At 47.5% G+C, this 27,172-nt stretch overlaps 1 protein-coding gene across 1 annotated transcript; it reads right to left on the reverse strand.

Annotated features, from left to right (window-relative positions):
* Positions 1 to 472: 472 nt before the first annotated feature.
* LOC106501902 (ankyrin repeat domain-containing protein 11-like) lies at positions 473 to 9,134 on the reverse strand. Its single transcript, XM_018044091.1, is given in 6 exon segments — positions 473 to 1,392; positions 1,395 to 4,377; positions 4,453 to 5,401; positions 5,403 to 7,013; positions 7,015 to 8,576; positions 8,656 to 9,134. Coding segments are annotated over 6 exon segments (7,755 nt in total). The 5' UTR covers positions 8,893 to 9,134; the 3' UTR covers positions 473 to 979.
* Between the last annotated feature and the right edge of the window lie 18,038 nt (positions 9,135 to 27,172).

The following is a 27,172-nucleotide window of genomic DNA, read 5'->3' on the forward strand; positions in this document are numbered from 1 at the left end:
AAAAATTAACTTTCTATCACATAAGTTTCAGATGTACAGTGTTATAATTTGACATCTGTATACGCTACAAAGTGATCACCACCACAAGTTTAGTTACCATCCATCACCATATAGATTGACCCCCTTCACCATTTCCCCCAGCCCCCTTCCCCTCTGGTAACCAGTAATCTTTTCTCTGTATCGGTTCATTAACTTTTATTTTTTTTTGTAATTAATTTATTTATTTCTTTACACATAACTGAAGTGCTGTTACAGTACATAAGTTATTTACAACTGTGCAGTAATGTGTTGCAAAATAAATTATCTAGAAGGCAGCAAAAGTACATTGTGAACGTGTATAAAACTGTACAGCGTTTACGGGTACACTTTTTATATGATTATTGGCTCTGTAGTGTTTCAAGTTATGTTCTCAGAAAGAGAAACAAAATGCCCAAGATTAAAGGAAAAAATATACAAACCACGTGGATTTGACTCCATTAAAAACACAACTGAGTGTCCTGCCTCCGTGTCCCTGTGAGGCGGGCGGGCGGGCGGCGCAGCCAGGCCCTCGCCCGGCCCAGCGTCCTGGCCCCAGTCTGAGGCCCGAGCCATCAGCAGCTTCGTGGTGACAGGACGGCAGCCGGCCCGGTGCTCTCCCCGCCCTCTGACCAGAGACCACTGTTGCTGAGGGGTAGACGCCTTAGTTTTATTCTCTTGAGTTGATCAAAAATGGAACCAGGAATTTAAAGACTGCTCTCCATCCTGCAGCTCCTGAGATGCCTGCGTAGCCACCGGAGAAGAGCCCGAGGCCACCGCGCCTGTGCCTGTGCCCCCGGCTCTGCGTCCTCCCGCGGGGGCTGGTGGGAAGGAGGCGCACCAGGGACCCAGTGCGGTTTCTCCCTAGGCGTCCCCACTGGGGACATGGTCTCCTCCCGCCGCCTGGACTCGGCAGCACACGTCAGGGGGGCTCGCCTGTGTCCTGTGCAGCTGTCCCTGTGCATCAGGCCGGCAGGAGCACAAAGTCGTCGTTGACGTCGACCATGGGCACGTAGAAGGACGGCACCTCATTCACGCACAGGGACTTGTGCCCGGCGGGGTCCAGCTCCTGGACTTTCAGCTGCCACTCCATCCTCTGCACAGCGTTGAGAGCCGCCGCCTCGTGCTGCTGCCGCATCAGGAGACACGTCTTCATGCGGTCGTACTTGTCGTCCACATCCTGCAGCCAGGATATAAACTGGCGGGCGTTGAACCTGTCCCGCACTGACTTGTTCTCATCACCCTGGCTCTCCAGCGGCATGTTGTACACCTCTGAGTCCAGCAGCATGGTGCAGGCACTGAACGGCACCGCCTGGTTCGCGATGGTCCTCGCCACCCGGCAGTGGACCCGCAGTATCTCCTGCTCGCAAGAGACATCAGCTTCTCCCGCTCGATGCTGTGCTGCAGGCGGAGCTTCCCCCGCACGGCCTCCGGCTGCTTGAACAGCTCCTTCAGGGGCTCCGCCAGCGAGGGTGGGGGCGCGATCACGGGGATGTGCAGCTTGCTGAGTGGCTTGCCATCCAGGAGGTAGGAGCCGGTGTAGGTGACGTACTCGGCGTAGCACTGCGGCGCCTGCGGGCTGATGTAGCACAGGATTTTGCGCTTCTCCTCAATCTTCTTCCAGATCTGCAGATACTCGAAGTATGGGTTGGACCTGTCGCTGTGGTAAGGCTCAATGGCGTCCAGCTTGATGGCGTCCACGATGGCGGCCAGCGTCTGCTGGATCACCTCGCGTGTTTGCCGCGTGGATGTGTGCATCTGCTGGGCCAGCTGCTGGCTGGAGCGCTGGAAGCGGCGTTTGCGTGGGTGCTGGGCCTGGGGGTCGTCGTCCTCAGAGCCACGACCCTTGGCCCTGGGGGTGGGCGTGGGGGTGGGCGTGGGCTCCTTTTCAGTGGGTGGTGAGCTCTGCTTGTGCTGGTTAGCCAGCATCTGGGCACGGGTCCTGGTCATGCGCTGAGGGATCTCCTCTACTTTGGGTGCCTTCGGGGCCTCAGCCATGGGTTTAGGTTCTGGTTCGGCGGATTCAGGCTGGACGCTGTCCGGGGGCCCCTCGGGCCCGGCACTGTCCTGAGGGCCGGCCCCATCTGCCACGTGGGCCTGAGCCGAGCCATCCACAGGGGCATCAAGGGTGCTGTGGGGCGAGGCCAAGGGATCTTGGCCCTCAGGCTCCTCATCTCCACTCCCTGGTGGACGCTGCTCTGAGAGGGCTGGTGTGAGCCCTGAGCCAGGGTGGGAGTCCTCAGGGGCTCTCCCCTCTGGCCCGGACCTTCCCTCTGCCGTGGCCTCAGGCAGCGCTGCTGGCTTTGGCTCCTCTGGGGGCTCCGGCGCGGCTTCGGTGGGGAGCCGGGTGGCCACCTGGTCAGGAGGCGACACCAGCTGTTGGTCAGCAGCTGCCCCAGCAGCCTCCCCACTGCCTGGGAGCACAGGGGCCCCCAAGGGGGTGTTCTCTGGAGGAACGAGAGGACTCTCTTCCACAGGCTCTGCTTCCACGTCGGGAACATCCTTGGTCTGGAGAGGGAGCTCTGGCAGTGAGAAAGGCCCCAGGTCGAGGTCGTCCTCGGCAGCGGGGAAGGCACCGGGCCAGGGCACCGGCTCCACCGGGCCGAGTGCCAACAGGTTGTGACCACCTTCCAGGAAATTATTCTCCAGGGGCCCCAGTGCCTCCACCTGAGCCACGGCTGTCACACACGCAGGCTCTGGGGGCACATCAGGGGGCGCGTCAGGAAGGGACTTGCAGTTACTGAAGAAGGACTCCAGCCGGGAGGGAGGGGCGAACGGGGCTGACTCCTCAGAAGCAGAGACGGTGGCTGGGACTGTTCCCTTGGCCTTGTCCTTAGCTTCCAGTCCCGGCTCGGGGACCAGCAGAGGGTATGAGATGGGGGATGCTGGGTAAGGGGGCTCGGGATGGAGTGACTCGGCAGGGCAGAACTGTTTCGGGGACTCTGGGAACCTCTGTGGGGACTTGAGGAGGAGGTCCAAACCCACAGGCCAGCTGGCCGTGTCACCAGGAGTGCCCCCAATAAGGGCAGGGGGCAGGCCCTGCTCTGCAGCAGCAGGGTGCGCCCATTCGACCAGTTCCTCCGTGATGACCGTGCTGAAGGGGCCCTCGTCCAGGGGCTCCAGGAAGCTGGGCTCCGGGGGGATGATGGCTGCAGTGGCCTGCTGGTCCTCCGTGGCATCCAGGGGGATGCCAAGGTCAGGGGGGAGGGCCCCCTCCATGGACGGGGCCAAAAGCTCATCTCTGTGTGAAGAGGGGGACTTGGCTTGTAAGCCAGCAAAGGCGCCCTCTGGGGAGGGGGTGAGGTTGACTGTGGCCGCAGGCGGGCAGTGCAAGGCGTCGACTTTGGGGGAGGGCATGCCGTAGTCCGGGGAGTAATACCCTGGAGACAGGCAGGCGAACTTCTCCGCGGGTGCTGGAGGGCCAGGGGCCTTGTCCTCGGGGTGCTGTCCTGGTGAACCGTAGCTGGGAGCAGCGGGGACGCTCTGCTGTCTGAACAGCTTGTCCCCGAGGCCAAACTCCTCCTCGGGGGTCCTCCTGACGTCCACGGAGACCGAGCGATAAAGGTTCGTGCACAGTGGCCTCGTTGGTGTCTGGCCTGGGGTCTCTGAAATCCCACTTGTGGCCACAGAGAACCTGTCAAAGAAAGAGGGTGAGCAGGCGCTGGCAGAGGTGCTGGACATCGGCTGGGGGTCCGTGCAGTCGAACATGAGGTCGGGGTAGTCATCAGCGCTGCAGGACGGGGTCCGGGGCGTGTGCATGGCCTCCTCGTAGCTGGGGCAGGACACCACCGAGGCGGGGGTGGGGACCCCAGTGGGCCGGCCATGGTGAGGCCTGGGGGACGCAGGCAAGACCTCTTTCATGTGGGGTCCTGCCAGCCAGTCCCGGGGGTCCACTCCTAGTTCCGGGTGGGGCTTGTTCTCAGTGGCGGGGGCAGGAGGAACAGACTCCTTTGGTTTTCTGTCCTTTGGGGTGAGGTCGGGCCCAGGTGGCTTCTTGGGTGGGCCATCCAGACTCTTCTTGCGTGCGTCCTCTGCGGGCCGCGCCTTCTCCTTGAGCTTGGGGTCCCCGGAGCGGTGCTGCAGCTTCTCCATCTGCCTCATCCTCTCCTTGTGCCGCTTGTGCCGCTCCTCAATCTCCAGGTCCTTCTGGGACAGCATCTGCTCGAAGCTGGTCATCATCAGGTCCCCGTCGCCCAGAAGCTTCTCCCGGGGCCGCACGTCTTTCTTGCCCGGGTCTCTGGCCGGGAGCAGCTTGTCATTTCCATTGCTGAGCTTCGCGGGGTCTCCCTTCTCCTTCTTGGGATTCTCCTTGGTCTTCTCCTTCAGCCTGGCATCGCCGAGCTTCCCACCCTCGTCCTTGGCCTTGTCTCAGAAGGCGCTGGGGGCGGTGTCCCTGGCTGGGGGTGGTGTCCCTGGCTGGGGGCTTGGGCTCCTCACGATGGTGCCGGTGCCGCTCTTTGTCCTCTCGGAGCGGTGCTTCTCCCGCCGCCACTTCTCCTTCAGGAGGTTGAGGGCGCTGGAGCCGAAAGGCCGCAGCTCCTTCTCCACCTTCTTGGGGGGCTCTCGTTCAGGATCATTTTTCTCCTTCTTTTCAGTAGAAAACAACTCGAGGGCTTTGTCCAGCTCATCCTCTGCGTCAGCCTTGGAGCCGTAGGAGGCACCGTAAGCGTCGCTGTCCAAGAGCTCCTTCTCGTACTGGCCGGCGTCCTTCCGGCTGCCTGCGTCCTTGTAGTCGTCGCTCTTGTCCTTCTTCTCGAGCTTGTCCTTCTTGCCCCGCTCTCGATCGTGGCTCTTCTTGGAGGACGACGAGGCGTGCCGGTGCCGCTCCCTCTCCCGCACCCGCTCCTCTGGGGGCTCCGGGAAGGACACGTCCAGGAGGGCGCTGAGGCCGGGGTCCTGGCCGCGGTCAGGGAAGCCGTCGGAGGACGCCTCGCTGGCCTTGTCGTGGGAGTCCTCGCGGAAGTCCTGCAGGGCCGCCTCCTCCAGCCGCTCCAGCAGGCTCCTCTCCGCCTCAGCACCCTTGCTGGCCCTCCTCTCGCGGCCCTGCTCACGGTCCGGCCTCTCCCGGTGCCTGGCCTTGGCCTTGTCCTCCGCAGGGGGCCTCTTCTCCCCCTTCTCAGGTAGCTTCTGCTTGCCCCTCTTATCCTGCACGGCGTCCACAGACGTGCGGTCCTTCCTGTCCTTCTTCTCCTTGTGCTTCTCGAAGGTCTTCTCCCTCCTGTCCTTGCCCCCTTCCGCGGCCCCCTTCTCCTTCTTCTTCTCCCTCATCTCTTTGTCCTTCTGCTTCTCAGCATGGGCTTGCCTGTCGGCTGAGTGCTTTCGGTGCCGGTCAGGGGGGTGCACCTCCCGCCCGTCCTCTCTCTCGGGGGGGCCATCCCCCCCGCCCCTCACTCGCCTCCCCGACTTTGAATCCGCTCGCTGTGTAGTCGTCTTTTTGATCTTCACTTTCATCTGTGAAGATATCTGCAATATACCAGCTTTTCTCTTTGCCCTTTTTCTCGTCTTTTTTTTTGGAGAAGTCCTCAGAGAGGATTCCAGGGAAGGCCTTCTCCCGTTTGTCTCTGCCTTGGTCAAGGGACACCTTCCTCTCCTTGTCTTTGCTGTGCACGTCTTTATGCTTTTCCTTGGCATCCTTTTTCTCTTTAAAACACTTATCAAACTCTCTGTCCCTCTGACATTTCTCAAGGATGAGTTTTTCACTTTTGTCCTTGTCGCTGGACTTCTCCTTGTGCTTCTCCAGCTTCAGCTTCTCCTTCTTCTCCTTCTCTCTCCCCGGGTGGTGCCTCTCCCAGGGCTCCAGGCTCTTCCCAAAGTCACAGCCATACTCCTTCAGGTCCTCCCTGTGCACCTCCTCGGGCTTCACGCGCCCATCTCTCCGCTCCTTAGCAGCCTCAGGGGGCTCCTTCCGGTCCCGGCTGCCCTCTGTGGACTCGCGCCGCCGTTTGTCCTTCTCGCAGAGAAAGCTGGGGACGGCCCTGTGCCTGTCGGCCACGTGCTCTCGCCGCCGCTCCAGGCCATCCCTGTCCTTTTTCCGAGAGAAAATGTCCCTGTCACCGCACTTCTCCCGGGCCTTGCTCTCCCGCCTCTTCTCCTTGCTGTCCTCCTTCACCGTCTCCAGGATCAGCCTGGCCACAGAGTCGCTCTTCATGTCCCTGTAGTCTGTCACTGGGGAGTCCCAGCTGTCTTCCCCTTTGAAATCGAAGGAGGAATCTGACAGGTCCGAGAACCAGCGATCCTGCTGGTCGTCAGAGAGACTGAACTTGGTGTCTTCATTTTCCAGAAACTGACTTTTGTTACAGTACTCGTCAAAAGCAGAGTCCTCCCGATACCCTTTTTCTTTTCTGAGTTTTTCTTTATCCTCCTTGAAGATCTTCTCCTTCTCTTTGGGAATTTTTTCATCCTTAAAGTCATTCTTTTTCTCTAACTTTGAGGGCCTGTCTTTGGACTTCTTTCTTTCCTCTTTGTAGAGCCGCAGCTTCTCCTCTTTAGGAGACTTTTCCTTCAGCAGCCTCTCCTTCTCGGCCTTGTTTGAATGGTCCTTCTCCTCCCGGAAGGCCCTGCCCCCATCCTTGTTCAGGTCCCTGATTCTCTTCAGCGACTTCTCCTCTCTGGAGACCTTGATCATCTCGTCCTTAAAGAGCCAGTCTTTTTCTTCTGACTTCATCTTGCTGAGCTTCTCCTCTTTCTTGCAGTGGTCTCTCTCATGCTTCAGGCCCTTCAGCTTGTTCTCAGCGGGCACGTTGTCCAGGAGGATGGCCTTGTCCGCCCTCTGCTTCGAGTCCTCGTACTCGTAGGTAAAGCTCTTCAGCTTCAGTTCCTGGCTGACAGAGCACAACCCCTTCTCCTTGCTTTTGTGTTTATGTTTAGTCTTGTGTTTCTTGATGACTTTGCCCTCCTTGTCCAGCTTGGGGATGGCACCATCCCCGCTCGGGTGGAAGGAGTTCTTCCTGTCGGGTAACGTGCCCTGCAGGCCAGCCCTCTTTTTGTGCTCCTGTCTTCCTGACTGGCTTCAGTGACTCCACGCTGGAGCCTTCAGAGGAGCCATCAGACTCACTGCTCAGTCTTGTCCTGGTGGAGTCTGATAAGGAGCTGACCTCGGACCAGGCAGGAGAGGAAATGGTTTTCCAATTGTCTGTCTGCCAGTGCTTGGCGTGTGGGTCTGCATGGCCGGTATTATGCTTCTGGGCGGTGGAGCTGCCGTGGGATGAGGTGGAGGAGGCGGACAGGGAGCTGAACAGGGCGGGGTCCTTCAGCACCAGTGGGGACTCCTTGAGGCAGCCTGGGCTGCCCACCGAGTCCCCGCCATCCTCACCACTTTCCGAGGACTCGCTCTCAGACTCGGACGAGCAGAACGTGTCACCCCTCTTCCCAAACCGCACTTCTTTGCCCTTTATTTCTTTCTTTCGCTTCTTTTTCACTTTATTTCTTTCCTTCTGCTGCTTGCAGTTCGAAGGCTCCCAGGTCTTGTTGCCGGGCAGCATGGTGTGGGCTGAGAGTCTCAGCTTCTCCCCCGCCCCCATGGCGACGCCGACGTCCTCTTCATCAGACATGTCCGACAGGATGCGATGAGACGCCTTCTTTGGTGCAATCGTGCTGTTTTTAGTGTAGCTTTTCACTTCCATTTTGGGAATAGAAATAAAACTATTTGACTTGGCTTCTCTTCTGTAGTCCTTTTTCAGTAAGTGTTTGTCATCCACTGGGGGGGTTCTGTCCTGCTCGTCATCCTCGTCAAACTCATACTTGTCCTTGACCGGGGTCACGGTTTTCTGCGGCTCTGGATTCTTGGCCTTGTGCTTTAGGCCCTTCTCAAACTCAGAGTCTGTGTTATTGCCATCGACCGAGCTGGAATGTGCGAACGACGGGGCGTCTTCCTCCTCCTCCTCGGAGCTCTCAGCTGAGCTCTCCTCGCTAGACGTGTAGGTGCCCTTGCCCAGAAGCAGGTTCACCATGGTCGGGGAGCTGGCCACCTTCAGCGGTGTCTCGCCCTTCCTGTTGCTCTGCTGAGGGTTCCCTCCATACCGGAGCAGCAGCTTCACCACCTTTTAGTGCCCGTTGTTGGCAGCATCGTGCAAGGGTGTGTCATCATCCAGGCCCTTGGTGTTCACCTCCGCGCCCGCAGTCAGCAGCTGCTTCGCGACATCATAGTAGCCCCGGTTACAGGCCTCATGCAGTGCCGTCCAGCCCGCAAAGTCCTTGACGTTGACGTCTGCCCCCTCGCTGATAAGCTCCTTGATGCGCCGGGCATCCCCCCGGATGGCCGCCCGGTGCAGGCGGGTCTCCCCACGCTCATTCCTCTTGTTCACTTTATCTTTGGTTTTTGAGGCAGAGTTGGGCGTCCCCTTCTGACACACTGTTGACTGAGAGGGGTGCTTTGGTGTCATGTCCACTGGGCTGTTGGCGGATTCCTCGGCCGTCATCTGCATGAGCAGAGCCACCTGCTGGCGCTCAGAGAGAGGGTAGCCGGCGCGGATCCCAGACAGCCGCATGCCGAAGAGCAGCCCGGCCTTGCGGGTGACGGGCTCCTTCCTGATCTGCTTCCGCTCAGGACCCTGCTTCTCTTTCTTCTTGCTTCTAGGAGCCTCCATCTCATGCCATGGCGCTTCGAGGAGCGAACCAGCCTTGCAGTACCACGGCGTGGACTGAGCTGGAGGCATCTGTGTCCGAGTCCTTCTGCTCTCCATTGGCCCCCACGGTGAAGGGCAGCTTCCTCTTGGGCGCGCGCTCTCTCACCTTACCACCATCACTGTGGTCCAGCTTTGGGGTCTTGGTTAGAGAAACTTTATCTTTGTCCTTTTTCCCAGGCTGCTTCTCCACCATGTCGCTGCTCACGGAACGCTCTTCCTGCTGTGGGGTTCTAGAACACCCACCCTTGGGCATCGTTTCTCCTCACTGGGCCTTCATTCACGCCGCCATCGCTTCATCATCAACCGTCGAGTCCATCGCTGAAAGCTGTGGCTGATGACTGTAAATTAAATCCAACAGAGGCGTGTCCCAGAGCAGCAGTGAGGAGATTCGGCTCCGGCTCCGACTCCGGCTCTGGCCCGCGGCTCAGCGGCGGCGCGCGGGCGAGGCCATGCAGCCCCGGCCCGTCACCGGCCCACGGCCCGAGTGGGAAGGCGGCGCGGGCTCAGAGCGCCGGCGAGGCGGGCGGAGACGAGCCCGCCCTCGGGCGGCGCCGCGGCAGTCTGGCTCTCACTGAGGGGGCGTCGGGCCACGCGCTCGGCGGCGCCTCCCCGCTTGGGGCCCTCGCTCCATCGTGCTCCGGCTCGGGCGGCCTCTGGCTCCGGGACCCGGCCGGTTCATTAACTTTTAATTAATTTATATTTATTTATTTTTTAAAAGTTGGAGTATATCTGTTTGACAATGTTGATGTGGATGAACCAAGAGTCTGTCATACAGCGTGAAGTAAGTTAGAAAAACAAATAGCATATATTAACACATATATGAAATCTAGGAAAATGATACTGATGAACCTATTGCAGATATAGAGATGGGACTTGTCAACACAGAGGGGAAGGAGAAGGTTGGGATGAACTGAGCAAGTAGCTTTGACCTATACACGATCATGTGTAAAATAGATAGCTTGTGGGAAGTTACACACACACACAAACACACACACACACACCCACACCCACACACACACCACCACACCCCCTCAGGTCAGTGCTCTGTGATGACCTAGAGGGGTGGGTTTGGTGTGGGGGTGGAAGAGGGAGGGGATATATGTATACTTAAGCTGATCCATGTTCATTGCAGGACTATTTACAATAGTCTGGACAAGGAAGCTGTCCATATATCAATTGGTGAATGGATAAAGAAGACGTGGTACATTTTATTTTGTTTGTTCATTTTTGTTTCTTTAAGACTCCACATGAGTAAAATCACATAGATTTTTTTCTTTCTTTATCTGAGTTACTTCACTTAACACAATACCTTCAAAATCCATCAGTGTTGTCACAAATGACAAGCTTTCATTCTTTTCTGTGGCTAACTAATATCCCATTGTGTGTATATATATATATATATATATATATATATATATATATACCCCATCTTCTTTTTTTTTTTCCTTGTACTATTATTTTAAAATAGGCCAAAGTATATCCAAAGGACTGTTCAATGCCTTTTTAGGTAAACAGTTCATCTTCATGCTTAAGTGCACTGAAGCGCACGAACAGTTAATATTTCCAGGGCTTGGTCTACAAGTTTGTGTATATTAATGATTTATCCTTTCATATATCAATTACTACTTGGAGCTGCTGATCATTTATTGCCACCTTGAGTGCAGCCAGAATTAATACTATGCAGAGCTCTAAAACATTTTTCTGGACTTCCGATTAAGTGCTGACAATGGATGCTATGGTTGTTTCCATGTCTTGGCTATTGGAAATAATGCTACAATGAACATAGAAGTGCATAAGTTTTCAAATTGGTACTTTTGTTTTCTTTGGGTAAATACTCAGAAGTGAAATAGCTGGGTCCTATTGTAGCTCTGTTCTTACATTTTGGAGGAATCTCCATACTAGTTTTTATAGTGGCAATACCAGTTTACATTCCTACTAGCAGTGTAAGAGAGTTCCCTTTTCTCCATATCCTCTCCAGCATTTGTTATTTCTCTTACCTTACAGCAAAAGGTGACATCTCCTTGTGGTTTGGATTTGAGTTTCCCTAAGTGTTGGTGATGTTGGACATCTTTTCACAAGCCTCTTGGCCATCTGTTTGTCTTCTTCGGAAAAATGTCTATTCAGAGCCTGTCCCCAATTTTTAATTGGGTGTTTTGTTATTGAGTTATATGAATTCTTCATATATTTTGGGTATCAATCCTTTATTGTATACATTCAGTCCTTCCATATCCATGGGTTATGCATCTGTGGATTCAGTCAACTATGGATACAAAATATTTATAAAAAATTCCAGAAAATTCCCAGAAGCAAAACTTAAAATACCTACATAGCATATATTAATACACTGTATTTACAACTATTTACATAGTATAAAGAATTATAAGTAATCTAGAGATAATTTAAAGTATTAAGGATGATGTGCATGGATTTTATGCAAATACTATACCATTTTCTATAAGAGACTTGAGCCTGTGGATTTTGGTATCCAATGGGGACCTAGAATCAATCAGTCTTCTTTGTATGTGATTTACAAATATCTTCTTTGATTTGGTAGGTTGCCTTTTCATTTTGATGATGGTTTCCTTCACTGTGCAGAAGCATTTTAGTTTGATACAGGGCTTACAACTCTTCAGTGGCTTCTCATGCCTTCTGGATAGTATGGCTTCCAAGGCCCTTCAAGGTCTGACTACTATCTTTAACCACAGCACTTGCATTTTCCCTCTTATCCTCCACAGGGAAGCCATGGAACTTGCTGTTCCATGAATGTGTCCTGCTGTCTCTCTTACCTCTGAGCCTTTACACATGCTCTATTCATTTGCAACATTAAATCATACACACATGTACCTGTGCATGCATGCTAAGTCGCTTCAGTTGTGTCTGACTCTGTGCAACCCTTTGGACTGTAGCTCGCCAGGCTCCTCTATCCATGGGATTATCCAGACAAGAGTACTGGAATGGATTGCCATGCCCTCCTCCAGGGGATCTTCCCAAGCCAGGGATCGAACCCTTGTCTTGTATGTCTCCTGCATTGGCAGGTGGGTTATCAGTAGTGCCACCTGGTAAGTCCCATGTAGTTGTAGTTTAGATGGCCTCTCTTTGAGAATCCTTTCCTGACTATTTCCATCAGTTCAGTTCAGTTCAGTCGCTCAGTTGTGTCCGACTCTTTGCGACCCCATGAATCACAGCACGCCAGGCCTCCCTGTCCATCACCAACTCCCGGAGTTCACTCAGAGTTGCATCCATCGAGTCAGTGATGCCATCCAGCTATCTCATCCTCTGTGGTCCCCTTCTCTTCCTGCCCCCAATCCCTCCCAGCATCAAAGTCTTTTCCAATGAGTCAACTCTTCGCATGAGGTGGCCAAAGTACTGGAGTTTAAGCTTTAGCATCATTCCTTCCAAAGAAATCCCAGGGTTGATCTCCTTCAGAATGGACTGGTTGGATCTCCTTGCAGTCCAAGGAACTCTCAAGCGTCTTCTCCAACACCACAGTTCAAAAGCATCAATTCTTTGGCGCTCAGCCTTCACAGTCCAACTCTCACATCCATACGTGACTACTGGAAAAACCATAGCCTTGACTAGACGGACCTTAGTCAGCAAAGTCATGTTTCTGCTTTTGAATATATTGTCTAGGTTGCTCATAACTTTTCCTCCATAGTATCCTATAAAAATTATTGTAACTCTTCTTTATTATACTGTATTGAAATTCTCTGTTTATATGTCTATCTCATCTTGAGGGTAGGAAAGGCATCTTTAGTATGCATTCCCTGAACTTACTACAGCTATTGAAACTTGTTGAAAGTGAAAGTCGCTCAGTCATGTCTGACTCTTTACGACCTCATGGACTATACAGTCCATGGAATTCTCCAGGCCAGAATACTGGAGTGGGTAGCCTTTTCCTTCTCCAGAGGATCTTCCCAACCCAGGGATCAAACCCAGGTCTCTCGCTTGCAGGTGGATTCTTTACCAGCTGAGCCACAAGGGAAGACCAAGTATACTGGAGTGAGTAGCCTATCCCTTCTCCAGCAGATCTTCCCGACCCAAGAATCAAACCAGGGTCTCCTGCATTGCAGGTGGATTCTTTACCAACTGAGCTATGAGGGAAGCCCCTTTCTTTCTATTGAAACTTGGTAGGTACACAAAAAGTACTTGTCCAGTGTACAGGTGATTTGTTAAAAGTCATGCCCCATGTGTACCCAGGGATGGATTGTTTTTGATGTTTTGCTCAGTTCCCACGTGGATGCATCATCTGACCACCAAATTTCTATGTGTGTGTCCACATGAAATTATATGAAACTGGGCCATTGCAAATAGAAAATAGAATCACATCATAGATGAAAAAGCTCTGGTTGAGGTGAGAAATGTAATATCTTTAAGATGGATGTGACCTATGTGTCAGATTCTTAAAGTTCCTCTGAAAGGAGATTTTGAAATAGCCTGTAATCTTGTGAGGGATGTGTAGGGACATGTGGAATCATGACATAGCGTTTGGAGCGGATAGGCTGGCGTATGGAAGTGTTAATCAGGGTTAATAGGATTAATTGTTGATTATAGACATGTCTTCCTTCTGGCAAATTTTCTGCCTCTGCAGGGATTTGCCTGGAGGAGGTTTTAGCAGCAGCACTGTAGACGCAGGGCCAGATTAAAATTGTGGTACTTGAAAAACATTGCCAAGCGAATTAAAAATTTTAGCAAAATGTTCAGGAAGCCCATGCTCTGGGTAATGCGTGAATTCCAGTGAAGTAATATGCTGTCTTCCTGACCTAAGGTGGGTATCTAATGCTGTTGCTAGGCCATACTACCTCCATTACATAAGCTGACCTTTAAGAATGCTATAACAAGGCATTAATCGGGTCCACCCTCTTCAGAGACAACAAGGATTAGACAGGAAAAAAGATGTCATTGCCCTTTGCGTACAGTCATGCTGGCCCTGCTCCCAAGAACAGGCCTCTCTGTGGCCTTTCATTGGTCTCTTTGTTTTCTCTTGGCTGCAGATGCTCAGGAAAAGCCAGTGTTGCTGGATAAGGTACCTAATTTGGACAGGATACATAAAATTTGTGGCAGTCTCCATAACCAATTGTCACATACTGTATCTGGAATTAAGAAAATGCTTCTTGGGCAGCGATTTTTATGTCTTGGGGCAGTTGTAGACCTCTTAGAACTTGATATCAACTTAGTACTTTCTTTCCAGAAAATTAGAATCCACAAACTTGTGCATTCAATTTTATGGACATCACAGACTCCTCCAAACACTTCAGTGAATCAGTGACCAAAGCCGTTGACTTAGAGATATGAAAAAGAAATGGCTTTCCTCTATTGAGTGCTGACAATGTACCAGGCACTGCACTAAACACTTGATACTCATTATCTCATTTAATCTAGGCAATGACCCAAGGGACCAAATACACTTAAATAATTTTATAGGTTCACAGGTGGTAGAACTGGGATTCAAACACATGCTGATAGCTCTGGAGCTATAACCTTAACATATACCATTCAGCCTCAGTCTAATTATAAGTTTATTTCTGATTGGCCTTTTGTGCTTTAGTAGCATTGACCATCTTTTTGCTTTTTGTTTTCAGAAGAAACCTTCTTTAAATAGTTGTTCATGGACCCTGAGTTTTAAGATTCTACCCTTTTAGTTCTGTTGTCAGTATAACTGAACACACTGCTGGTCTACTTAAACTACTGTTAGATAAGCAGAATGTCCTCATTTTCACAATATAGAATATCTGAAGAGAAATCAAATGGTAGAACATCTCTTGCAAACTGATTCAAAACCATTATTCTACCCTTACTTCCTTCAGTGTTTTTTATTGATGCTGTTTAGTCGCTGAGTCGTTTGTGGCCCACCAGGTTTCTCCGTCCGTGGGATTGCAGGCAAGAATACTGGAAAGGGTTGCCATTTCCTTCTCCAGGGGACCTTCCCTACCCCGGGATGGAACTCCAGTCTCCTGAATTGTAGGCAGATTGGATTCTTTTCCGTTGAGCCACCAGGGAAGCCCTCAGTGTATTTTCTGCTTGTGCTAAGGATTGTTTGCATAGCAAAGCGGAAATCATTATCCCTTGTCTATACTGGAAATATCTGATTAAATTGACCTTTTTTATTGTCTTTGAGTACAGGCAGAATAATTAGTATGGTATAATTTCATGATTTTGTTTTATGATGAAGTATATTACAGAAACTATGACACCATAAATATTTTTGCATGCATCTCTAAAAAATATTTTTTCCTCCAGAGTAAAATAACATTAGCACAGTTCGATTTTAATATTTCTTTAATATTATTTAATACTCAGTGCATATTCAGATATCTTTAGTGGTTCCCTAAATGCTCTTTACCACCTGTGGTCAAACCAGGATTCAGTCTAGGGCCATGTGTTGCATCTGATTGTTACAATCAGTGTCTTTTGATCTAGAACAGTTCCTTTTTCCATTACAAAAAATTCTCAGAGAGCAGGCCAGTTGTTTTCTAGGCTTCCTTGATGTGCTCTTTGGTTGATTTCTCTATCTCCTTTATTTCTTACACTAAAAATTGGATATAAAGGCTTGCTTAGATTGAAATAAGACATTTTTGATAAGATTATACCACACGCAATGTTAGGTACTCTGAGTTGCATCACATTAATTAGGATATTGTCCCATCATTAGTGATACTAAGATTGCACACTAGATTAAGTGAAAAGTGAAGTTGCTCAATCATGTCCAACTCTGCGACCCCACAGACTGTAGCCTATCAGGCTCTTCTGTCCGTGGGATTTTCCAGGCAAGAATACTGGAGTGGGGTGCCATTGCCTTCTCCAGGAGATTTTCCCGACCCAGGGATTGAGCCTGGGTCTCCCTCATTATAGGCAGACACTTTACCATCTGAGCCACCAGGGAAGTCCACACTAGATTAAGGTGATTGCCTAATATCAGGGATTTAGGGCAAGCTTTCCCTCTATTTAAATCCTTCTTGCCATCCCAAATCCCCCTCACACCCATTCCCTGAAGCCTCACATTTCTTTCATAGGCATCAAATTATTTAATTCCATAATCAGATATAAAACTGAGTAAATGACTGACTTTAGAGCCTTTAAATCCTTTAAGAATTCAAGGAAGGAGAGGACAAATAGCACTGTATAGGAAATGCTGCTGGGGAAGCCAAACAAAACATGATCGTTTTTACAACTGACCTTGGCCTAAGCCCTGTCAAGCATGGGAGACACATTTCAGGAAGAGATTTGCCTTTCTCCTGGAGAAGACATTGACAGTATCACACGCATATACATGAGAGGAAGTGTTCAAGCCTGGCTGTTTTTTTTTTAAATCTGTTTTTAATTAATTTATTTGTTTTTATTGGAGGCTAATTACTTTGTAATATTGTGGTGGCTTTTGCAATACATTGACATGAATCTGGTTGAGATGAAACAAATTAACCTGCAGCGATGCCCCACCCCCACTGTTCCTGTCCCAGCCACACACACACACACACACACACTTACCTCCCTTCTTTGGCTGTTCCCCATCCCTGCCGTGTACAAAAGCACACACATTTCCTTCTTACATGTAAAGCCTGTTTCAACTCTGGGATTATAGCACCTTATTCACAGTTAGGGATTAGTGCTTCCTTTCCCCCATTTTTGAATTTTAATGGGAGACGGTGGTACACACTGTTAGCCAGAGGAACAGTGGTGAAATGGTAAGCTTGCAGCTGGTACTGACAGTGGGAGAGAGGTCTTTGAGGATGTGTGCTAATGATGTTCCTTCCATTATACTATGTTGCTCTGCATCTTGCCTTCTTGTTTGGCTGGCCTTTGGTGAGGAAAACAAACTCAGAATAGTTATCTGCCTAAAACACTTTCTCCCCTTAGGTGTGTTTGTATTATGAAACAGCTTCAAAGGCAGCACATTTCTGACTAGAATTTCCTCATTAGTAGATGTGAACACTTTTTCTGTGGCAACCCATTAGTTACCAGACCATCCTCTTATTTCATTGGTGATCACCTGATATGCATTGCTCAGCATCCGGATTGTACCCCTGAGATGGAGAAATGTCCTCTGATGAGTTTCTGAAAATAAAGTCATTGATCTCAATAGAGATGCTATAGATTTGGTCACTTTTGAGGCACAGACGGGCTACTAATTATTCTCAAGTAAATGCCTCCAATACACACTGACAAGTTGTATTGGAGATTGGCAACCTTTCAGAGCTATCTGCCAGGACTCCATTTATTCACTCTCTCAGGAGTGATCAGCTGCTTCAGTGAGAGGAGGCCTGGCTGTTCCTATTAGCAACAGTAGGATTGGGTCCTGTGGGTTCAAGAGAGGGCAGCCAACAGGACCTGTGGGCCCCTTTACTGAAGCTCTGTCTGCACTTCCCAACCGCTATGCTTTTGGTTAACCTTGCCGGTGCATCCCATCCTCCCAGATGTGAATTAACTGAAGTAAATTCACATTCAGTTATTTATTTCTTCCCTAAATACTTCTTGAGAGCCCACACGGTGGCAGATGCCCCACATATCATGGTAAACACGGCTGCCATGTCCTTATCGAACTTAGTTTAGTGGGAAAGACAGACAGTATATAGAGAAATAAATCCAAAATTATGTCATAAATGCTATGAAAGAAATACACAGTGACTGTGAAAATACAGTAGGCTGAGGCTCACTTAGACAAGGTGGTTGACTGTGTATATGAATCAAACATGCCACTAGATGCTTGGTTAAAAAGACATGGGTGAGAGATAGTACTTGTCCCTGAAGATTTGTCACTTTATAATTTCAGGAAGAAAAGCATGTATGAAGGACAATGGAAGTGAGAGGAAGGAACAGTTAATTCTGCCTGGAGTAGAGTAAGGAAGGGACATCAGAGACAGAGTGGCATCCTTGAAGGGTAACTGGGGGAAAGCTAGGTGACTATGTAGGGCTGGGGTTCTGGGGGTCTAGACAGAGGCAATAGCAAGAGGAAAGGTATTGATGAATTTGTGGGAATGAGGTGGGTCACCCTGGAACCCTGACCTTGAGTGAACTTGTCTGCCAGACCCCAGTACTCTGAGGGCTGGATCAGGATGAAGATGATCTCTTTGAAGCCCCAGAGCGAGTCAGTAACATGGGAACAGTAAGTAATTCTTTCTATGGCTTCTGTTGTAAGTGACCACAAACTCTGTGATGGCTCAAAGCCACCCCAGTTCAGGATCTTGCAGCTCCGAGTTCACTGGGCCAAAATCTAGGTGTTAGCAGGACTGTGTTCCTTTTAGGAGGCTCTGAAAGAGGACTGCTTTCCTTGCCTTTTCCAGATTCTAGAAGCTGCTCTGCTTCCTCAGTTCATGGCCCTTTCTGCTGATCCTCAAGGTTGGCAGCATCCTGTCTCTGGAACCTTCTTCCTGTTTCTCTCGACCATCTTTGGGGATAGTTTCTACTCTTTTAAGGGTGCCTGTGTTTTGATTGAGACCTCCTTGGAAATTCAGGATAAACCACTTATCTCAAGATCTTTAACTTTCAGCTTCCATCTGCAAGGACTTCCCTGTGGCTCAGTTGGTAAAAGAATCTGCCTGCAATGTGGGAGACCTGGGTTCAAACCCTGGATTGGGAAGATCTCTTGGAGAAGGGAAAGGCTACCCACTCCAGTATTCTGGCCTGGAGAATCCCATGGTCCATGGGGTCGCAAAGAGTTGGACACAACTGATCGACTTTCACTTTTTCACTTTCCATCTGCAAAGTCCTTTTGGCTGTGTAAGGAAGCACATTCCTGGGGCAGTATATGCATGTGGGCATCTTTGGAGAGGCCTGTCAGTCATGGTGAGGGGACACCAGGGTGGAAAGAGGCATGAGTCACATGCCCTGAGGCCAGATGGGAAGATGTTGAAGTCAGCAGTTGCTAGCATAGGGAGGGATGTGAGTCGAGAACCAGAATAGGCTTGAATACCCCACATGAGGGCTATAGACCACACAGCTCACATCCTTATGGGTCCCATGTCATGAAGATATGTGAGCCCCTTGGAGGAAGATCAATCTTAGAACAAACTGAAGGAGCACAGAGAGACAGAAAATCCTGCATTGTGTTTAAACCTCAAATGGCTGAGAAAAATCCATAAGTAATTAACCTTGCCTGAAATTGGCTAAATCGAGTTTTCTGCTTTCTGATGGAATATGGCCTCAAAATAGCAATTTGGCTGTGTTGTAGAACCACAGTTTTACATTTTTACAGACCTAAGAATGAACACTGTTAAAAGTCATACCTGATGGATAGGTTTGCCATGCTTAGGGGTTTGGATTTAATTCTATCCAAACGCAGCTGGCTGTAGCTACCCGTCAGGGGTTTTAACCAGGAGAGAGACAGAAACAGGTTTGCTTTAGAAAATTAAATTCAGAGAGCAGTTTAGAAGAAAACCTGGTGGATGTGGATTTCAGGAAATGCCACTGGAAGGTTACCTCAGTCATCCAGGTGAGAGAACTGTCTTCAGACCTCATGATGCTCTGTCTTATGCTTCAGGGTGGAAGAGCACCCATCATCTGGCTCCCTGTACTTCCTTTGTGTCAGGTGGCAACATCTCTGTTTTTTTCAGGTGAGGTAGCTGAAGGTCCTAGATACAAAGTGAATTTCAAATGACTAAGATTCAAGAATAGAATAATTGTTTTACTAATGTCAGGGTGGAAGAAAATCTATGACCAATATAGACAGTGTATTAAAAAACAAAGACATTGCATTGCTGACAAAGGTCTGTCTAGTCAAAGCTATGGTTTTTCCAGTACTCATGTATGGATGTGAGAGTTGGACCATAAGGAAAGCTGAGCACAGAAGAATTGCTGCTTTTGAACTGTGGTGTTGGAGAAGACTCTTGAGAGTCCCTTGGACAGCAAGGAGATCCAACCAGTCCATCCTAAAGGAAATCAGTTCTGAGTATTCATTGGAAGGACTGATGCTGAAGCTGAAATTCCAATACTTTGGCCACCTGATGCAAAGAACTAACTCATTTGAAAAGACCCTGATGCTGGGAAAGATTGAAGGTGAGAGGAGAAGGGGACGACAGAGGATGAGATGGTTGGATGGTATCACTGACTTGATGGACATGAGTTTGAATAAGCTCTGGGAGTGGGTGATGGACAGGTAAGCCTGGCATGCTGCAGTCCATGGGGTTGCAAAGAGTTGGACATGGCTAAGCAACTGAACTGAACTGAATGTCAGGGTGATATCAATCAAGGTCTATATGAAACATGTATATTTCTTGAAATGTTGCTTGAAAGGTATCAGCTGGTATATCCCCTGGAGTTTCTTATAATAATAAAGTACAATAGTTAACTTGTTATATTGTGCTCAGTTGTGTCTGACTCTGCCATCTTATGGACTGTACCCTGCCAGGCTCCTCCATCCATACAATTCTCCAGGCAAGAATACTGGAATGAGTTGCCATTTCCTACTTCAGGGGATCTTCCCGACCCAGGGATCAAACTCACATCTCTTGCATGTCCTGCATTTCCAGGCAGATTCTTTACCACTGTGTCACCTTGGAAGCTCAAATTGTTATATAGCCCATGTGGAAAACCATGATTATATTGCAGTTTGAGGTTCATTTCTCTTGCCTATGCAGAATTTTGACCATAATAAATCCAGGCATATTCCTGGTCAGCACCTGAATTGCATACATAGAGCCTAGTGGGAAATAAAGTGGATGAAAGCTTTGAACTTTGGTACCCTACACCTGCTAAGCAACAGATTCTATTTCCACTGTGCCTGGCACTGAGCTGGTAGGCTAATAGAATGAGTGGGGGGATGTGGTTGTCACAAAGTTTTAAAGCATCCCACTGGTTGCCACTTGAATTTGCCAAAGAATTGCCGTATTGCAAATGGCAGTTGATGATCTGGTCGCAGCAGTTTTCCAGAGGCAGAGATGGGAAGGCAAAACCAGTGTGGCATTGGAAAGAAGTCTGGAGGGTGGCAGTAGCCAGGGAGACACACCAGGATGGGTCTTGGAGCGGGCAGGCAGTGAGCCGACAAATGTTGACACTTATATCTATTTCTCTGTCATTTTCCAGAGCTAAGCATATAGTTCGAGTCCCATAAATATTTTTAATCGGATTGCATTTCCTGAGAATGTTGTGAACTTTTTCTTTTTACTTCCATGCTTTCAATATTTTAAGTGCTGTCATTTTGATAGTCTGTAGCTATGGTCAGTTTAATGATTTAGAAGCAACTTTGCCCATACTTTTCCATAAACTGCACTTTTACCACTTGCCTTGTAGGAAGGGATAGTATTCTACCCCCACTCCCCTCCCCCACCCTGCCTTTAAATACACTGCTTTAATGACATATACATTTGAAAAAGGAAAAATTCATCCTGAATCGCAGGACCTTAAAGTTAAGAACAGTTTTATGTGTGGGACTGAGAAAAGCCAAACTCATAAAAACAGCATAACATGATGGTTACCAGGGCCTGGGAACACAAGACAGATGTTGTTTAAGGGTATGAACTTGCAACTAGTATTAAAGAAGTCTTAGAGAGCTAAGTGTAGCGAATATGAAAAACACTGTAGTGATTATACTGTTTTTCATACTTGCTAAGAGACTAGAACTTAATTATTCCAGCTACTAGAAAGAAAGGATAATTACATAATGTGACAGTGGTGCTAAGTAATTGCTATAGTGGCAACCATATTACAATACAGAAATGTAGAAATTAGCATGTATTATCTTAAATATACAAACTGTTGATCAAATATATTCAATAAAAACAAAACTGACACCTAGCAAAAGAAATAGTTTCTGCCCTTATACCCTTGCTTACTCTTTTCCACATGTACACACATTTTTATGTGTCTGATCATAATGATTCTATGTAGTTTTTTTCACTTAACATTCTCTATTACATCTTACTGTATTTCTACACTGTTGTCAAGGTCACTGAAAAGAAGTACTTTTCAAGGTTTTGCTCCTACCTCTGAATTCTTTTTTGTTTTTGTTTTGTTTGCATCTGTACAAAATCTGCAGGGGATTGGTTTTGCTCTGCCTATTGGGTTGATGCTGCTCAGCTTAGAGACAGCTTTTAGCTTTGCATTTTGATCAGGCCTCTTTCAAAGTGTTGTGTCACTGGCATCCAGTTCACTTACTAGATTGTAGAGCTGTCTTAAGGCATTGTAGAAATGCTGGTTTCCAGTTCTTTCCTGTTGGGGAAGTGCCAGAGAACACAGCTTGTACTGTGATAGGCCTGCCCAGACTGCAGCTGGCCTGCCACGTGGGGCTGGAGGATTCAGTCCTTTGCCTCCGTCCTTTTGATTACTGCAGCCAGGGCTTTCCCCCGAGAATTATCAGGGAATTCTGGCGGGGAAGTGGGCAAGACAAGAGTCAGAAAAAGGGCTGTCTGTGGGGTGCGGGGTGAAGGGGAGTGCCTATCCAGTTGGACCAGAGTGTTGGTTGTGACCTAAGCAGAAGAGATAGTGAGGTGATGCTATGCACATGACAAGAATTCTTCAGATTTCTAGAAAAGAATCAAAAGTTCCTTCATTAAAGATACTTTTCTCTTTATCTCATAGATTCCTTTTTGGATCTGATAAAAGCTATGTATTCCCCCTGCTATCCTGACAAATAAATACAGACTGTCTTGAATACACACTGATGTATTTGATTCCTCACAAGCCGTCCACATAGCATCCGTAGGGTAGAGAATTTTATTCTGTTGCAAACTATTATACATCGAATGAATAACCAATAAGATCCTACTGTATAGCACAGGGAACTACATTCACTATCCTGTTGTAAACCGTCATGGAAAAGAATATGAGGACTTCCCTGGTGGTCCAGTGGTTAAGAATCTGCCTGACAATGCAGAAGACGTGGGTTTGATCCCTGGTCCAGAGAGATCCCACATGCCATGGGGCAGCTAAGCCTGTTCACCACAACTATTGAGCCTAGGTGCCCTAGAGCCCTGTGCTCTGTAATAAAAGAAGCTACCACCATGAGAAGCCTGAACATCACAACTAGGGAGTAGTCCCTGCTCGCCTCAACTAGAGAAAGCCTAGCCTCAGCAATGAAGACCCAGCATAGCCAACAAAGAAACAAATAAAATTAAATTTTTAAAGATATGCAAAAGAAAAGGTATGCATTATATATGTATAACAATCACTTTGCTGTATGGCAGAAACTGATATTGTAAATCAACTATCCTTCAATTAAAAAAGTAAACTTAAAAAAAATCTAAGTCTGTTAGGAAGATTTGGTGGGAAGGAGATAGTTGTCCCAGTATTTCCTTTCACTTGCCCTCTGATTTTCTATTTTCTTCTTGAGAGAAATTTTGTGTTTTGTTAAGGATTTGCAGCCTTATTTAAATAAGTGCTGGTGGGGTTGGACCATAGTGACAGCCTTGGAAAGCAAGGCATCAGTGAGAAAGATGGTCTTGGGAAAACAGCACAAATAGCTGACTTGGGGCCAGGAGGGGCATGGTGAGGATTATAGGGGAATGAGCCAAAAGAGAAAGGAGAGAGAAATAGCTTGACGTTTGTACTTTCATGAATCTTAAGCTGGTTTTCAGTTATCTGTCTAGTCTTCTTTGTGTACAAAATGCTACCTCCTCTGATGGTTATGATCCTCAGCTAATTACCAAGTGCAGGCTATGTGCTAAGTGCTTGAACATGTCGTCATTTGGTTAAGACCCTGTGCTCCATATTCTGACTTCCTGGGCTCAGATCCAGATTCCTAGGTGAGGTATCTCATCTCTCTAAGCTTCAATTTTCTCATCTGCAAAATGGGATGATAAATCTTAAGTGTGAGGACTAACGAAGATAATGTTTATGAAACACACTGCACAATGCCTGACACACATGGTGTTTAAGAACTGTAGAAATTATTATAACTGTTATAATTTTTATTAAGATTCCAAGATAGGTTTTGCCGCTTCAGGTCCAAGGGCCATGTAGCTAAATAACTCCACGTATGTGAACGCAAGTGGATATTTCAGACCTCTAAATGGATTTGGAAATGGACTTGACCATTAAAGTGGTGTCTTCAGATATTATAAAAGACAATCATCTATCTATACTACCCTTGTCTTTTTTATGATTGCTATGATTTTGCTAACATTTATGAAATTTGTCTGATAATTTGAGAATAAGTGCATTCAGGTTTATGTTTCACTAGTGTTAAATAGCTAAAGTTACTAGGTTTTTCAAAGAGAAGAAATAGTGACCAAAGCCTACATTTCATACAAGATGTTGCAGTATGTTGCAGAACCATCTAACAAGAGGGTATGGTCCAGCATCATCCTGAGAAGCAGGCAAACATTCATTATCCAATGACAATCATAGCTTAAGGAAATTCACGTGTGTGTGTGTGTGTGTGTGTGTGTGTGTGTGTGTGTGTGTGTGTGTGTGACTAGTTTAATTCATTAACTCAGTCTCTGCAGAAACAGATGCATATACACAATTGAGGTAGGCTTAATCTACCAAAGAGTGAGTTTTGGTGTTGCATTTCATTTTTTAAAACATTCATTTATTTATTTATTTGGCTGTGCCTGGTCTTAGTTGTATCCTGTGGGATTTTTGATCTTTAGTTGTGGCATGCAAACTCTTAGTTTTGGCATGTGGGATCTAGTTCCTCGACCGGGAATTGAACCTAGGGCCCCCTGCATTAGGAGCGTGGTCTTAGCCACTGGACAACCAGGGAAGTCTCATGTTTCCTTCTAAAAGATATGTTTTCTCTGTGATCTCTCACAACCTCTGCATTCACCATCACACTGTTCTTGTTTGTTTTATTGTCTTCTCTGTTAGAGTATAAACACAGCCAGCAGGGACTGGCTCTTTCTTGTTCATGGGTTTGATTTCCACTCACATGGCACAGTGCTGAGCACTTCGTACTCAGCGAATACTAATGGAAAGAAAAACAGCCCTACACCGATGTGTTGTTGAACAGTTAACATAATGGTTAACAGCTCAGACTTTGCAATCAAAATGGCAGCAATTTATGTCCCACATCTGCCTCTTGTGAGCTGCGACTACCTTGGACAAATTATTTAACTTTCCTGAGCTTCATTTACTCATCTGGAAAATGGCAATAAAATGTTGTATCTAAAATGCTCTGAATTGAATATGGCCCATGATAGATACTGTATAAATTGGAGCTGTGATAGTAATTCTGATGATAATGATGATTCATCCAAATGCTTATTGTTGTAGCTTGTAAGTTGTTTGGAGGAAGGAAAAGGAAGTTGACATAAATGGGTTAGATGATAGAAAACTCCAAAGACTATAAAAAAGTCTTAAAATACTAAAGACTGATTGGATTATTCCACAGGAATAGAAGTACCTGAGGGAGCATTTAATAGGCTTAAAGAAAATATTACTCTTGTGAACTATATATTGCCCCCAGGTCTGAAAGTGTTAACTGAATGTTACCAAGGAAGTGCCTGATTTTACACAAGGTCTAGTCATCCTAATCATGTGGCAGCGGCTCATCCGTATGCTTGAGGGAAGACTCCGCTCCTTAATTCATTACACCTTTTGGTCAGGAAGCTATTTTTCATGTATAGTGGATGTGTCACTGAATTTAGCTAGACAGCATTTGAGTCCCCGTAGAAATTTCTTTTCAGCTACAAGGCTTTGCATTTCAGTGTTCGACATATAATGACTCTTCCCCTTGTGTTTCATTCACGAAGGCCCTTTCTGTTTGGTGGAGAGACACATTGCCTGTAGTTCATTGTGTTTTGATGCTTTGTTCCTTCATCCAAAATGTTTTGAGTGCACATGAGTTGCCAAGCTCTCAGTCCCTGCCATCATGGACCTTAACCTTAAAGCGTGAAGTGACTTCAATGGGCTCCTGTTTCTACCTACACATGTTATAGGTTGGTAAATGATAGCACAGAGAATGGGAAGGGATTTGTGTGCACTCAGGGTGCTTTGTAGAGATAGAGCTGGAGTTGACCTAGATCTCTGATGTCCTGTCCAGTCACTGCACCTTCTGATAATGCCAGCGTTGAAGAAATGGTCCATTAGTTCCCACTACACTCACTTGTTTCAGGTAGGAAATGCTACACTGTACAGATCAGAGGGTAAACCAGTTGTATGTTTCTAGCAGCACACATATCTGATGACTCAGGTGGGCCCTGTTATACTGCTGGGCATGGAACTGACTCAAGCTGGTTAGTATCAACATGCAGGAAATTGTAGGAAGAACTTAGAAAACAATTTGGTTGAATTAGTTGGCATTTCTCTAGGCTACTTTCTAAGTCAGAATTTAAACAAGAAATTTGGGTTGATGAAGCCATGCAAATGGAAATACAATTTATATACAAGTGCATGATAAGAGTATAATATAAGTACAATGTCCTCAGAAAGTCACCAGGCAGAACTCTGGTGATAACCTGGTTTATTCCTTCATTTATTCCTTCTTTCAAAAACTATTTATGGAACTAGACATTGAACATACTGAGGATTCAGAGATGAATAAGACCTTTGTTATAAAGGAAATTAGGATCAAGATTTCAGGGTAAGCTTGGGTTGCTTTATGATGTATGAAGGAAAGATTTTTGGTGAGCCTATAAAGACCTGAAATGAATGCCCTTCTTTATCTCTCTGAGAAACTCATTTCCACTTGCTCGTGAGACAGAATCCTTGTGCCTTTAAGGGTCAATGAATCCTATGGAACCATTAGGGTAGGTCATGATTGTCAATGAAGGAAATTACATTTTCTCCTATAATTTATATAATTTTCTCCTCTAATATAATAGATTTTCTCCTACTCAGGAACCATTGCTCTTCAAGGAATGTGTGGCTTGGCTAGGGACAGGGCATTATCTGGCTTCCTAAGGGCTTGGTGAAGACTGATTATTTGTGTTTCTACCATATCGTCCTGTACCACCACCTGTCTACTTGGACCTCTGCCTACTGCTACGTTCATCTAAGGCTGAACTACTTTAGGAGATCTCGCCTACCACTGGATACTCCCCATGGTTCAGACCTTAACCTCTGCTTGTTGTTTGTGTCCAGGCTCCCAGAATGTTTTACCCTCTTAGCAGGATTCTTTTCCACAGTTACTGTTGAGTTCTTTCCCAGAGGTCTGCCATAGCTCAGGAAGTTGGCATAGTTACAAGATCTGGGCTTTTTCTGGTCTGGCCTCTCATACTGCCCAAAGTTCACACCCCATCACCAGGGTATCCCCATATGATTCTAGCAGCAGCTATTTCAACTACCCATGGCTACCCATATTCAGTCCTGTGTTTTTGTTAATTGACTTTCAGCCACTGAATTTTGATTATACATCCTGCCTCATCCTCAAATATCTTTCAAGCCAGTGGAAAAAAGTCATCAAGTAGCACAGAAAGGTACAAAAAGAAACTGAAGATCACTTATCACTCAATTCAAAGATACCTATTATTAACATTGTATGCATTGATATACATATACATAATTATATTATTACTAGTTTCAAAAAGGGTTCTTGATAGCTCAGTTGGGAAAGAATCCGCCTGCAATGAGGGAGACCCCAGTTCGATTCCTGGGTCGGGAAGATCCCCTGGAGGAGGGATAGGCTACCTACTCCTGTGTTCCTGGGCTTCCCTTGTGGCTCAGCT

Source organism: Capra hircus (genome assembly GCF_001704415.2).
Source record: "Capra hircus breed San Clemente chromosome X unlocalized genomic scaffold, ASM170441v1, whole genome shotgun sequence".
Taxonomy (NCBI): Eukaryota; Metazoa; Chordata; class Mammalia; order Artiodactyla; family Bovidae; genus Capra; species Capra hircus.